Below are 12,853 nucleotides of genomic sequence, written 5' to 3'. Positions count from 1 at the left end.
TGTTCAAGGTATGAAAGTTTTATCTTCGGAAAGGAGACTATTGTAGTATTTCCTCATAACCATGTAATAATCCCCTGACTTGCATGGTTTATATCTAATAATGTTCAACTTTTAAGTTAAAACTCAACTTTCAAATGCCCAAAGAAATTACAGAAATATAGTGTTATATTACCAATTATACAAGTTTGATCTTCATTTCAATAATTGATATCTATGAATGCTCCATTATCTCAGCTATATATGTCGACGTCACATATTTGAGGGTCCTATCATGGATCATGGAAGGCGATGAATTTGCTCCTCCCTAATCATACAATTAGCTTCTGAGCCACATGGTTTGAACTTATTGTCTAATTCATTTCTCAATCTAAAAAAAGGTACATCGTCTCGCGACTATAGCTACTAGAGGATGCAGGCCAAACTACATACCAACCCAGATCGAGAGTTACAGCTGTGAACGTACGGACGCTGATTTTAATATTCCGTTGGAAGTAATTGACATTCTTCCCGAGTGCACCATGAAGACTCCATTTTCTTATTCAATTATGCTCGTGTTTTGGCGTTTTGCCTCGCAAGTATTGGTTATGCTACTCACACTCAACTATCAAGAGTATCTTTCAGAACCAGGATATGGTTGAACGAGTCACTTTTTTCCGACAGTTTGTGTCAAAGGGACAGATAATCTATTCGCACAACGGCCCCCCCCCCGAGCCACGAAATATAATTCAGCAGTTGAAAAAATTATACATGGTTGACTAACGTAGCACAAAAGAATGTCACTACAACAATACAATGAACTGACCTCATAATATGTACCGGTATCAGGATCGACACATCCGCAATTGCTTTGTTCAACACAGTTTGTCTTACTCCAGACGCGGGTACCATCACACTGACAGCCGTCCGTAACGCCTAGAGTACACGAATTCGGGGCGGATAGATCCTGGCAGGTCGCAGGGCAGCAGGTTGTGCCAATTGTGAACACGCTGTTTGCTGGACAAGGGTTGTCGAACAAGCCTGTCCCCTCTCCGCAAACTGCAAGACAAAGAGTTTAATTATGCTTTGAGAATTGTGTTTTGGATATTCAAAATTTATCTAACAGGAACCGAGAAAGTCATATGTACATTCATATATAAAGTACTTTATATAAAGTATACATCGTGGATTGAACCACACGTACGGCAGTGGTCTGCAGTCCTCCAACTCATGGATTTTTATTATTTTTTTTCCAGATTGTACAACACAAAAAGTGGGGTCATGTGGCGCAGTTGGTAGCGCGTTCGGCTCACACCCCAGAGGTTGCGGATTCTAGCCCCACCTTGTCACCGATCTTGTGCCCTTGGGAAAGGCACTTTACACGACTTTCCTCACTCCACTCAGGTGTAAATGAGTACCTAGCTTCGGTTAGGGACGTCCCCCGATAGGACGTAAACTGGAGGTCCCGTGTTTGAGGAGAGCCACACCTCGAGCACGTTAAAGATCCCACCACACCTTCCGAAAAAGAGTATGGGCGTGCCCCGGTGTGCGATGGTACAAACAATACTGTATGGAGTCGGTGATTCACTTCAAATCACCTGGTCGGAGGCCTGGCGACCTCCGTCCTAGTAATTACAGACCCATAAGCATTTTACCAGTCATCAGCAAGGTTTTCGAAACTTTGCTCAACAATGCATTGATGAAGCATCTTGAGTCTGCTATCTGACTCTCAGTACGGTTTCTGATCTGGTAGGTCAAAGGCTGATCTTCTCACTGTCATCTCTGAGAAGGTGTATAGGGCTCTCAATGCCTGTGGAGAATCTAGACTTGTTGCCCTTGACATTTCCAAGGCCTTTGATAAGGTCTGGCACGCTGGACTTGTCAGAAAACTAGAAGCCTGTGGCATAAGGGGCCCTATGGCCAACATTCTCTCGTCCTTTTTAACAGAGAGAAAGTTGAAAGTCGTTCTTGATGGTAAGTCATCTACATCCTAGTCAATCAACGCTAGTGTTCCTGAAGTCTCAGTTCTTGCCCCAACACTTTTTTAAATATTCATTAACGGCCTGCCCGACCACATTCTATGCCAACTTGCTGTCTATGCGGACGATTCCACCCTTTACTCCATCTCTAAAGGTCCCGGTTCCATGCTGGATAAGACAGAAATGGAAGCTGGCTTGGAAAATGATCTGCGCTCTGTCGTCGAATGGGGAGACAATTGGATAGTCACTTTCAACGCCCAAAAGACAAAACTCCTCTCCATCAACAGATACCGGGAACCTTTTCTTCCAACCTCTATCCATGAATGGCAACGAGTTGCCGAAGAATGAGAGTCTCCGTCTCCTCGGTCTTATTCTCTCCAAGGATTTGTCCTGGAGATACTACATCGAATCCATAGCAAAATCAGCAGCTATGAAAGTAGGCTCACTGCTTCGAGCCAGAAACTACCTCACTCCTGCAAGTATTTTGTATCTGTACACATCCACCATCCGTCCTTGCATGGAGTATTGCTCGCATCTCTGGGCTGGTGACCCAAAAGATTGCCTACATATTTTAGACCGCATTCAAAGGAGAATCGTGTTGCCATCGGCCATTCTCTGACTGCAAAGCTGGATTCCCTCTCACACAGACGCAATGTCGCATCCCTATCCCTCTTTTACAGATACTTTCACGGTCGATGTTCAGGAGAACTTGCACTTGTTGTTCCACCGCTCAGAACCTTTCAGCGTGCCACTAGGTTCTCTTCTAGTTCTCATCAATACACCGTCAACATACCTGTCTCCAAGTCATTTTACAACAACAGCTTCTTTCCCTGGACTGCAAAATTATGGAACTCTCTTCCAAACAGCTGTTTTTCGTCCGATTACAATCCACAAAGCTTCAAAACAAAGGTCCACCGCCATCTCCTGACATAACTACATTATACTCACTTAGTACCTCTAGCTCTGTGCCTAGAAGTGGCCAAAAATAATTGGCCTTGCATTGAGCGACACCGTTAAAAAAAATTAGCCACATGGTGATATTGTCCTTAGATCGTTAAGTGACCCCAGGCTTTTGCTATGCGAATGCAGACGTCCTTCTCAGTGGAAGAAATGTCATCCCAAATAAGTGAAATGTTCCACCTCGTTGAGATAGGTTCCATTGAGGGACTGAATCTTGCCATGTTGGTTAAAGCAGATACATTCAGTCTTTTTGGCATTCACATACAGTCCTATCCCGGACGCAGCCTCTTCCAGTGCATGTAGTAGGGTTTCCACATCTGCGACTCTGTTTGCAAGTAGCGCAATGTCATCTGCATAGTCAGCATCTGTGATCCTCTTAGCAGGGTGCCTTCTACTCGCAGCTCTCTCCAATGTGAAACCGAGCTTGTTGTGTGGGTCGACAGAGGTGCGCAGAACATAATCTAATGCACTGATGAAGAGAAATGGTGCAAGGGTGTCCCCTTGTAGCACTCCAGCATGAATGTTGAAAAAGTCTGTGTCCGCGTCAGGTGATCGAACCATGGATCTTGTGTCCTTGTAGAGCATCATCACAGCGTCTACTGTTTCCCTCGGCACACTATAGGCTCGCAGTATTTCGGCTATTTTCTCTCGGTGGAGGGAGTCGAATGCCTTTAAAAAAAGTCCACAAACAGTATGACAGCCTCTAGGTTCCTTGCTCTGACACCTTCGATGATTCTTCTCACCGTCATTATTTGCCCCATAGTTGATCTGTACGTATGTTCTTTATAAAACCATTCTGGTTTGGACGAAGGACGTTTTCAATTTCAGGTTGGATTCGATTGCGCAGCACAGCATTGTAGACCTTAGCAGCAATTGACATGAGTGTAAATACCTCTGTAGTTAGCAGTGAGAGACAGGTCTTGGGGAAAGGAAGTATGCAGCCTTCCCTCCACACCTGGATCCCGTCCTGCTTGTACTCCCAGTATGTCGTTAAATCTCCCAGTCTTCCAGACTTCAGGAGGCACTTCGTCAAGGTCAGCTGCTTTTCTGTTCTTAAGTGTTTTTAGAACTGTCTCCAACTCGTCCTTACTAAATGGGCCTTTCTTGATGGGAAGTTCATCCTCAATGATTTTTTTGCACGGAAATGTCTTTGATGACCGGGGGTTTTCCTAGTAGCTTCTCTAAGTGGTCTTTCCATTTCTGAACCCTTTCCTCTTGACTAGAAGCCTTGAGTTTTGCTTGCGTTGCACGTTTCCGCCCATGAACAGCATTAACAGTTTGCCAGGCAAGAGAGGATTGCTGGTTAATTGCTGCTAAGTGGATGGCGTTTATCTGTTGTACATATTTCTGCTGTTCAGTGTTGTAAGTGTTCTCTAAGTCACGCCTTGCTTCTCTGTATTTACTGATATTGGCCCTAGTTGGTTGTTCTTTCGTTTTGCCATCTTCTTAAGGTTTTCTCGCTTTTCTAACACTGATTCAGTCTCCCAAGGCGCATGGTATTCCAATATAATAACATTAAAGCTAATTGTAATATTGCAAGAAGATGGAAGATTTTGTGTACAAGTATCTCTTAAATATTTACTAAAAAACTTCCAACCTCTTGAGGCGAACACACTATTAGATAATAAACATTACTAGCTACAGCTACTTCCAGTTAGTTACACCACAAAAAGAACGACAGCGCAAAACTCTACTCAGGAGGAACACTGTTCTTCTTCAAAGAACAATACCAACGTTATGCTAAACAATTACAATAAAAATCGACAAATTTGCTCTGTGTGTGAGTAGATCCTACCATACGATCCCAAAGTAAACCCCTTCTAGTGAACTGTCAGAGAGAAACAAAACAGCTGAGCTTGCGACTGTACTCGACAGGTACAAACTAGACATCGTAGCAGGCAAAGTCATGGCTCAATCAAAACATAGCAGGTAGTGAAATATTTCCCGACAACTACATAGTACACTGAAAAGACAGAAAAACTGACCCAGGAGGTGATGCATTCCAAGCGAACAGGGATGATTTTAAGTGTAACTCACAGACCAGATCTGGACACAGACTGTGAGATCATCTGGACACAAACCCAAATTGCAGGAAGGAAACCACTGATAATCGATACAAACTACATACCACCATCAGGGCAGAGCGATAGTCTAGATGAACTTTATAGGTCTATAAGTAAAATGGGAGCTAAATCATGACAATGCGATGATCGTTGGGGACTTCAACACTCCTGGCATCAATTGAGATATTAGTGCAGCTGAGAACAATCAGACCCACACAGGCCAGGCAGAGAAACTCCTGTACCTAATAACTACGGGTTATTCCAAACAGTTCAAGTCCCAACTTGAAATCTTCTGGATCTGGTTTTAGTTATTAACCCAATATAGTTGAAAAGACTACAGTTTTCCTGGGGATAAGTGACTATAACATGGTTCTGGTGGACACTAATTCACTCAGATCAATCCGGTTTCATTAAAGGACGGCATATTTCTACAAACATCCGCATATCTCTGATGCAATGCAATTCACAAAAATTCTAACCCCTCCTCCAGGCCTAGCTTTTTATTGACTTTAAAAAGACTTCCACACTTTAGAATATGAGCATATAATTAAAACATTAGACACCATGAGCCTTTGTGGGGAAAATTCTACTTCTTGGGTAAACCTACTTCATACAAATGCACAAAGCTGTGTCCTCAACAATGGTTTCTCTTCTCCCTGGTTTATGCTAAACACAGGGTTCCGGCAAGATGACCCAAGCCCATTAGATGTGTACGGACAGAAAATAAAGTATGTATGCAGACGATATGATGGCATTACTAGAAAATATCGGCTCAGCCAAAACTCTAATCGACTTGCTTAATCAGTTCAAGCTGTGTAGTGGTTTAGAAACGAGCACAAAGCCTTGTTCAATAGGAAACGCTATAGACTCAGAATCATCATTGTGTAGGAGAAAGACAGAGACGAGGACAAGAAGTTGACCAGATGGACAAGTGGCAACAGGTTCGTGTTTATTGACATTCCTTTGCCAGCCAAGACGTCATTTGGTGTGGTGAATTGAACGAAGCACCGAACAGCACTACAAAAAACTGAAAGACATGACCAGTGGGTGATGTCTTCAAAGGGGTCTCTACAGCAAGATCTGCCCCAATGACATTGTGTGCAAGGACTGCGGTATGTCAGGACACAAGCGAGGTGATCCTGACTGTACCTTACATCGGAACACCAAGACGCCCATCACCATTGTCTGAAGATGTCATAGAGGAAAGTTTCCGGCTGTACATGGAGAAGGAACCAGCGGCAGAACTATCGCCCGGCACTTCCGTCAACAATGAGGGTTACCGTAGCAACAATAACACTGAGGTCAGCCAGAGTACTTCCGGGTACCAGCTGATCAGCATGACAGCATGGAATGTCTGTCTACTCGCCGATGACGACTTGGAACGGAACGGACTTATATAATTAATCGGACTTATGGATTTGACGTTAAGGACTTTTTTGTGTTCCGGTAAAGAGAAATTCAGTTATGTACTTGTGTAGCAAACCATACTAAATGGATAGATGATAGTGGAAGACTAAGCAATGACACTACTAGAAATGTAATCGCTGGAGGAGATTATAATGCAGTATACCATAGTGTTAAAAAAGGAGGGATAATGAACAATGTTGAACAGTCATCAGTACTTAAAGTAAGCTTTGTTCATCTTTAGAACTCTGGGATATTTGGCGGAAAAAGAATAAAGAGCTCAGACAGTTTACTTATAGAGATAACTTCCCAAAAGTCTAGCAAAACTAAAATCTAGGAGAAACAACATCTTGATCGGCGGCATCACGGATCGACGTTATTAAGGATGAAACATGGGAACAATGTAAGCAAAACGTAAAAGATCTAGTCAAGGAAAATCTGAATCTTGAACCTAAGCAGATAGAAATAGAAAGAGCACACAGGAATGGACGTTTTCAAGACGGAGGACGACCGCCCCTAATCGTAGCCAAGCTTTCAAGGTACAAGGACCATGACACAATCACGATCGAAAAATTTGAAAGGGAGTAATTATAACATCTACATCAACTAGGACGTCTTGGAGAAGGTACGACACAAGAGAAAGGATCTGATCCCGGAGATGAACGCGGCAAGAGAATGAGGAAATGTCGCATATCTGAAATTCGACAAACTCACCGTCCACCCACCTAGAGAGGAAGAGACTGATCGCAAAAGAGCCAACTCCAGATACTGAGGACAATATGGAAATCCTGAACTGATTACGGATCTTAACTGAGCTAATTCAAATATTGCTAATAACGCCATGAACCATGAACTCAACAACCGCACAAACCAACACCCAGATATTTAACCCATCTGGTCTAAATGATTTAGATCATGAATCACTTATATCGCCACTAGATCCTGATGCAAACTTTCTGAATGACTATTACACATCTATAAATGAAACTTCTACTACCTTTAATAATCTCTTAACAAACTCAGCTATAACTATATTTCTATGTTCCACCTGAATGTAAAGCCTACCATGTCATTTTTATGAACTCAATGAATACCTCTCCTTCCTGCATCACAACTTCACAGTTATCGCATTAACCGAAACATGGCTATCAGAAACTACCAGTTATAGTATATCTGGTTATAACAGCATACACCATTGCAGAAAGAATGTCTTGAGGGGGTGTGTCTCTACACCTTAGAAACGACGTGTATTATCAAAAACGAACTGACCTTGAATTTGTTATTGACGACACAGGTACACAAAGAGCATATTCATTGAGATCATTCCAAAGAATTCCAAAGAGAGATAAAACAGTAATGGGCTGTATTTATCGGCCATCAAATACTGACATAAGAGAATTCAATGAGCGCATATGAATTATATAAATAAAGAGCACCTTGTTATATTATTGGTGATTTCAATTATATCAATCTGCTGGACAACAAAAACAAACATACTACTGATCATGTGAATGAAATGTTTCACATGGCCTTTACCCATTTATATGTAAACCCAAGAGTATAACGCCCTCTCTGCTACCCTGATAGATACCAACTCTCTTAGTAACAACATTAAGGTTGGAAGCCTAATCCTGATATATCCGATCATTTTCCGATATTCCTTACATCTGATGTTAAGGGGGCCAGTAAGGGAAACAGAAAATATCCTACCGCCAAATTAACATAACAAACACTCAGAAAAGTATAGAATCCCTATCAAGAATAGTATGGACCGTCATATTAAACCAGGCAGACACAGAAAGCCTACAATCAGTTTCTTGAAACATACGGGTCACTTTACGTAGAGTGTTTCCCAAAGAAAAGTGCAGAAAATCTCCAACCATTCTTGGAGAAAACCCTGGCTAATCAGCGGACTATTAAACTCAATACGTGAAAAGAACAAACTCTATACTTAATATGTAAAAAAAATCCCACACCCCTAAACCACAGCTTGTACAAAAAATACAAGTTAAATCATCTCCTAAAACTACAAAGAAAAATACTACCACAAAAAGTTCACTGAAACCACTAGAAATATAAAACAAACATGGAACCTGATAAATGACGTTTTAAATCGTAATAAAAGTAAAATATCTGGTCCAAATGAAATACAAATTGGTACTAAAATCACCGAAAATTAAGACGAAATATGAACGAAAGACCCTCTGAGCTACATCTGAGCTAACCTATCAACTCTTACACCACCAACCAAAGCTGTAATCATTGATATTGTCAAGATTAAGAACTCAGCTGCAGGTCATGATGAAATAAGTACTAAAGTTATCACTTCCCCTTGTTATCACTCCTCTTATACACATCACAAAGTGGAGTTAACTCACTAAAAGTCGCAAAAGTAAAGCCCAACATTCAACATTAATAATTATCGACCTATATCTGTATGATCCTGCATATCTAAGGTCCTCGAAAAACTAATAGATAACCGTCTTATGAAACATCTAAAATGATATCCTACATAACATCAACACGGCTATAGGAAGGGTTATTATAGCACTGATCCATTTAATGGAAAAAATTACTTCGGCCAGACAACAAAGAATATACGATAGGAATTTTTCTCGATCTAAGCAAAGCATTTGATACAATCATTCCATTCTACTCATACTATAAAGATATGGAATATGTGACATCGCAATAAAGTAGTTGTCTTCCTATTTATCCGATAGACAACAATATGTAAATCTTAATGATACTAAATCAAAACTTAATACAATATCATGTTGTGTACCACAGGTTTCCATCCTTGGACCCTTATTATTTCTGATCTATATAAATGACCTCGAACAAGCATCCACAATTATATTCTTTATCTTATTTGCAGATGACTCAAATCTTTTTCTATCGAACCCAGACTTCAACATAATTAGTTCATTAGTCTAATGAAGAATTGAAAAAGTCATCTCCTGGTTTGAGGCAAAACATTCACCCCTTTCTCAAGAGAGTCAGGCCAAAGTCTTAGGAATAATCAGTTATAATCGATTAACTTGGAAAGCACATATAGATATGATCACCACATTAATCACCACATTAAAAACGTAACTGAAGTTGTAGAGAATGATTTATAGATAGATAGATTTATCAGCTAAGTATAAAATAGGAAAAGGCACAAAAACAGCTAGACAAATTATATGAAACAAGGGCCAAAGGAGCCTACATTAGGTCCGGTGCAAAATGGAGTAAAGGGAAAGGAAACACTTCAACCTTGGTTGGAAAGGAAAAGTGTAACCAAATCAAACATTTATATGCTGAAGCTGGAAGACAGGGACGTCTTTAATCAACATGACATTTTAGCAGAAGCTGTTAATTTCTATAAAGACCTACATATCAAAGATAATATTCAGCCTGATAGTAATATCTGTCAGACATAGCATTAGATAACACACTTACAGAGGATAAGAAAAATGACATAGATAAACCAATTACCTTAAAAGAGTGTGAACAAGCTCTAACTGAATTGAAAAATAACAAAGCCCCTGGACCTAATGGGCTTCCTTCAGAATTTTAGGGTATTAGGGCCCCTAGTGCATAAATCCTTTTAGAAGGTTACCAAAACAGAAAATTAACTTATCCACAAAGAACAGCACTCTTGAAATTATTACTAGCACATAAGAAAAATGAGCTATATCTCTTAAAGAATTGGAGACCTATAAGCCATTTGAATTTTGTCTGCAAAATTATAGGCTTTACCCTAGCCAACGGATTTACTTCCAAAAATTATAAACAAAAATCAAACAGCATATATTAAAGTACTATTAATCGGACAAAATATAACAATAATAAATGACCAAATATTTTACATTAAACATGTAAGGAGAACTGGTGCTTTTCTATTCCTAGACTTTGAAGAAGCTTTTGATTATGTAAATAGAGATTTCATGTACACAATCCTACACAAATTCAACTTTGGCCCAATATTTTTAAATTGGATAAAAAATACTATACACGAATACTTGCTGTAGCATATTAAATAATGGCTGGATATCAGAGCCCATAGAACTTAACCTTAGAATAAGACAGGGTACGGTTGCCCATTATTATGTGTTTTGTATAAATTAGGAACAGAAATTATGGCTACTAAGATAAAGACGTCTAAAGACATGAGGGGAATCTTAGTTCCATATAATGAGGGTAGTAAAGAATTTAAAATAAGCCAGGTAGCTGATGAGACAACACTAATTCAGCAGATGAACATTCAATTCTTAATGCAATAGAAGTTATAACTGAATTCAGTAAGGTAGCAGGAACTAAACTAAATAAATCTAAAACCCTTGCTATTTGGATAGTTGTGTGTGTGATGAGAATGTCCTAGATTTGAGTTGCACAAAAGAACCATTTGGGGTGTACTTTGGCCACAGCCCAAAAGTATGTGATCTCTTAAACTGGGAAAAGAAAATAGAGGAGTTAAAACACCCTTAATTTAGTGGGAAAATAGAAAACTAACCCTCCATGGTAAAATAATAGTCATCAAACAACTTGCATTGTCCCAGTTGATTTATGATTTCATTAATATTGATATCCTAGAATAAACAAAAAAAAGAGATAGTCCTTTCTATCTTTGGAATGGTAAACAGGATAAAATCTCTAGAAGTTGCATGATATAACGATGAAGGTTGAATGAAAATGCTTAATGTTAGATGTCAGATTCAGGGTCTACTGGCCTCATGGTAATAGACCTATGTCCTCGTGGAAATTGATATCTAACTTCTACCTTAAAGAGTATGGTGAAGATAACTTGATTTGTAAAATGAATTTTAGAAATAAAGACCATTGTCTGGTAATATCAATAGTATCTGACATCTATAAGTATGTTGTCCTTGCTTTGCACCAAGCAGGAGGGGGTTTAAAGCAACCACAAACAGTACAGGAAATTCTTATTGAACTAATTTGGGGAAATCATACTATCATCTTAAAAAAAGACAATTTTATTTTTAAAAACTTGGTAAAAGCAGGCCCCATGGTCCCAAATACTGATATTAAGTTTTCTCCTGGTTTATTAAATTTGCTTAGCTTCCACAAGCACCAGAAAGTCAAAACTACCTCCTCACTTAGCAACCCGCTTAAATCATTTTCTGTATCTATTGCTCACTTTGTCATGTTAAACAGGTCAGGAGACCTACATTAGAACCCAGGTCCTTATGAACCCAAATTTTCATGTCTCTTGTGTGGCAAAGCTGCCAAATGGAACCAAGGAGCTATTGCATGTGATGAATGCCAAGGATGGTAAAACTACAATGTTCTGGCGGAACACAACGGTCTAAAATGGATATGTTGTTCACTTTTTAACAGTGACATCGAGCTGTCGAACAGCTTTGAAAGTTTGTCCTCAACAAACTCTCAAACAAACACTTCATGTAATTCTCACCTACATGGAAACCAAAGTAATCTGTCCAACTTTGGACCTTCCAAGTCACCCTTGGCTGTATCGTCACATTTAAAGACATGCCAGGAAAACACAAGGTTCCCAAATAGAAATTAAAAGTATGTGCTATAAACTTCCAGGGAATACGAAACAAAACAGCTGATCTAGCAGTATGTCTAGAGCAGTATTACAATTCTCCAGATGTTATTTTAGGCATGGAAACACATTTAAATGGATCAGTTGGCAACAGTGAACTATTTCCCCATATTTCACCGTCATAAGAAAAGACAGATTTCGGGGAAAGGGAGGGTGTGTGTGTGTGTGGGGGGGGGTATCCTTGCCTTCAAGAAAGATCTGGTAGTTACACACCAAATTAACCTGGATACAAACTGTGGAACAGTATGGGAAACCTTAGAGGAGCTAAACCAATTACAACTGGTTCCTGTTACAGATCCCATACATACGCAAATATCACTGACTGCACAGACAAATTACGTGACTCACTAAACGAAATTAAACCGCAGTTTAGACAGGTATAGACTGGAACAACTGATGTGTGAGCCCTAATGCCTCCTATAATGTACTTTCTAAACACTCTGGTGGTCCCTGTCTCCCACATCAACAATCATATAAGAACCTTTGTACCAACAACTGTTAAACTTGGAACAGTCTTCCGAGGGAGATCGCTGAGATTAGGGACAGACAAAGATTCAAACGTGAAGTTAATTCTTTCCTCAGCGCAAAACTTTGACAGCGTTCTGTCTAGGCCGTCCGGCTGCTAATGCTGAGTGAGGGCTGACATAGATTAAAAAATCGTCCCTCTCTGCAGACTCTCTTTATATCCGCATCACTCAGTATCAAAGAAGCAAGAGGTCTCAAAGAAATAATATAACGGGAGAAAATGAGGAGCCTTCCGGCCCTACCACCCGTCTGAATGCAAACTTTCCACCCAGTGTAAAACACTTATTTAACGACATTTTCAGATATGGAAAGTATTACGACACGTACTTTCGTGAAAAAATTATGGAACTAAATTATCGTTGCCTGGTTCTTTT

General features: G+C 39.9%; 1 protein-coding gene across 50 annotated transcripts in view; it reads right to left on the bottom strand.

Annotated features, from left to right (window-relative positions):
- Positions 1–12,853, bottom strand: part of LOC109465484 (fibrillin-2-like) — a 206,866-nt gene that overhangs the window by 66,893 nt on the left and 127,120 nt on the right. For 3 of the 50 annotated variants that reach the window (XM_019762829.1, XM_019762827.1, XM_019762828.1), the window contains exon 3: positions 803–1,035. The exons of the other annotated variants lie outside the window; for them this stretch is intronic. In XM_019762829.1, coding sequence (XP_019618388.1) covers positions 803–1,035 — 233 coding nt within the window. The remainder of the gene's footprint in view (positions 1–802; positions 1,036–12,853) is intronic. 50 annotated transcript variants of the gene reach the window in all.

The sequence above is a fragment of the Branchiostoma belcheri genome, unplaced genomic scaffold (genome assembly GCF_001625305.1).
Source record: "Branchiostoma belcheri isolate BF01 breed outbred unplaced genomic scaffold, Haploidv18h27 scaffold151, whole genome shotgun sequence".
Classification (NCBI taxonomy): Eukaryota; Metazoa; Chordata; class Leptocardii; order Amphioxiformes; family Branchiostomatidae; genus Branchiostoma; species Branchiostoma belcheri.
The sequence above is the reverse complement of the archived record's forward strand: the minus strand, read 5'-3'. Positions and strand labels throughout refer to the sequence as shown.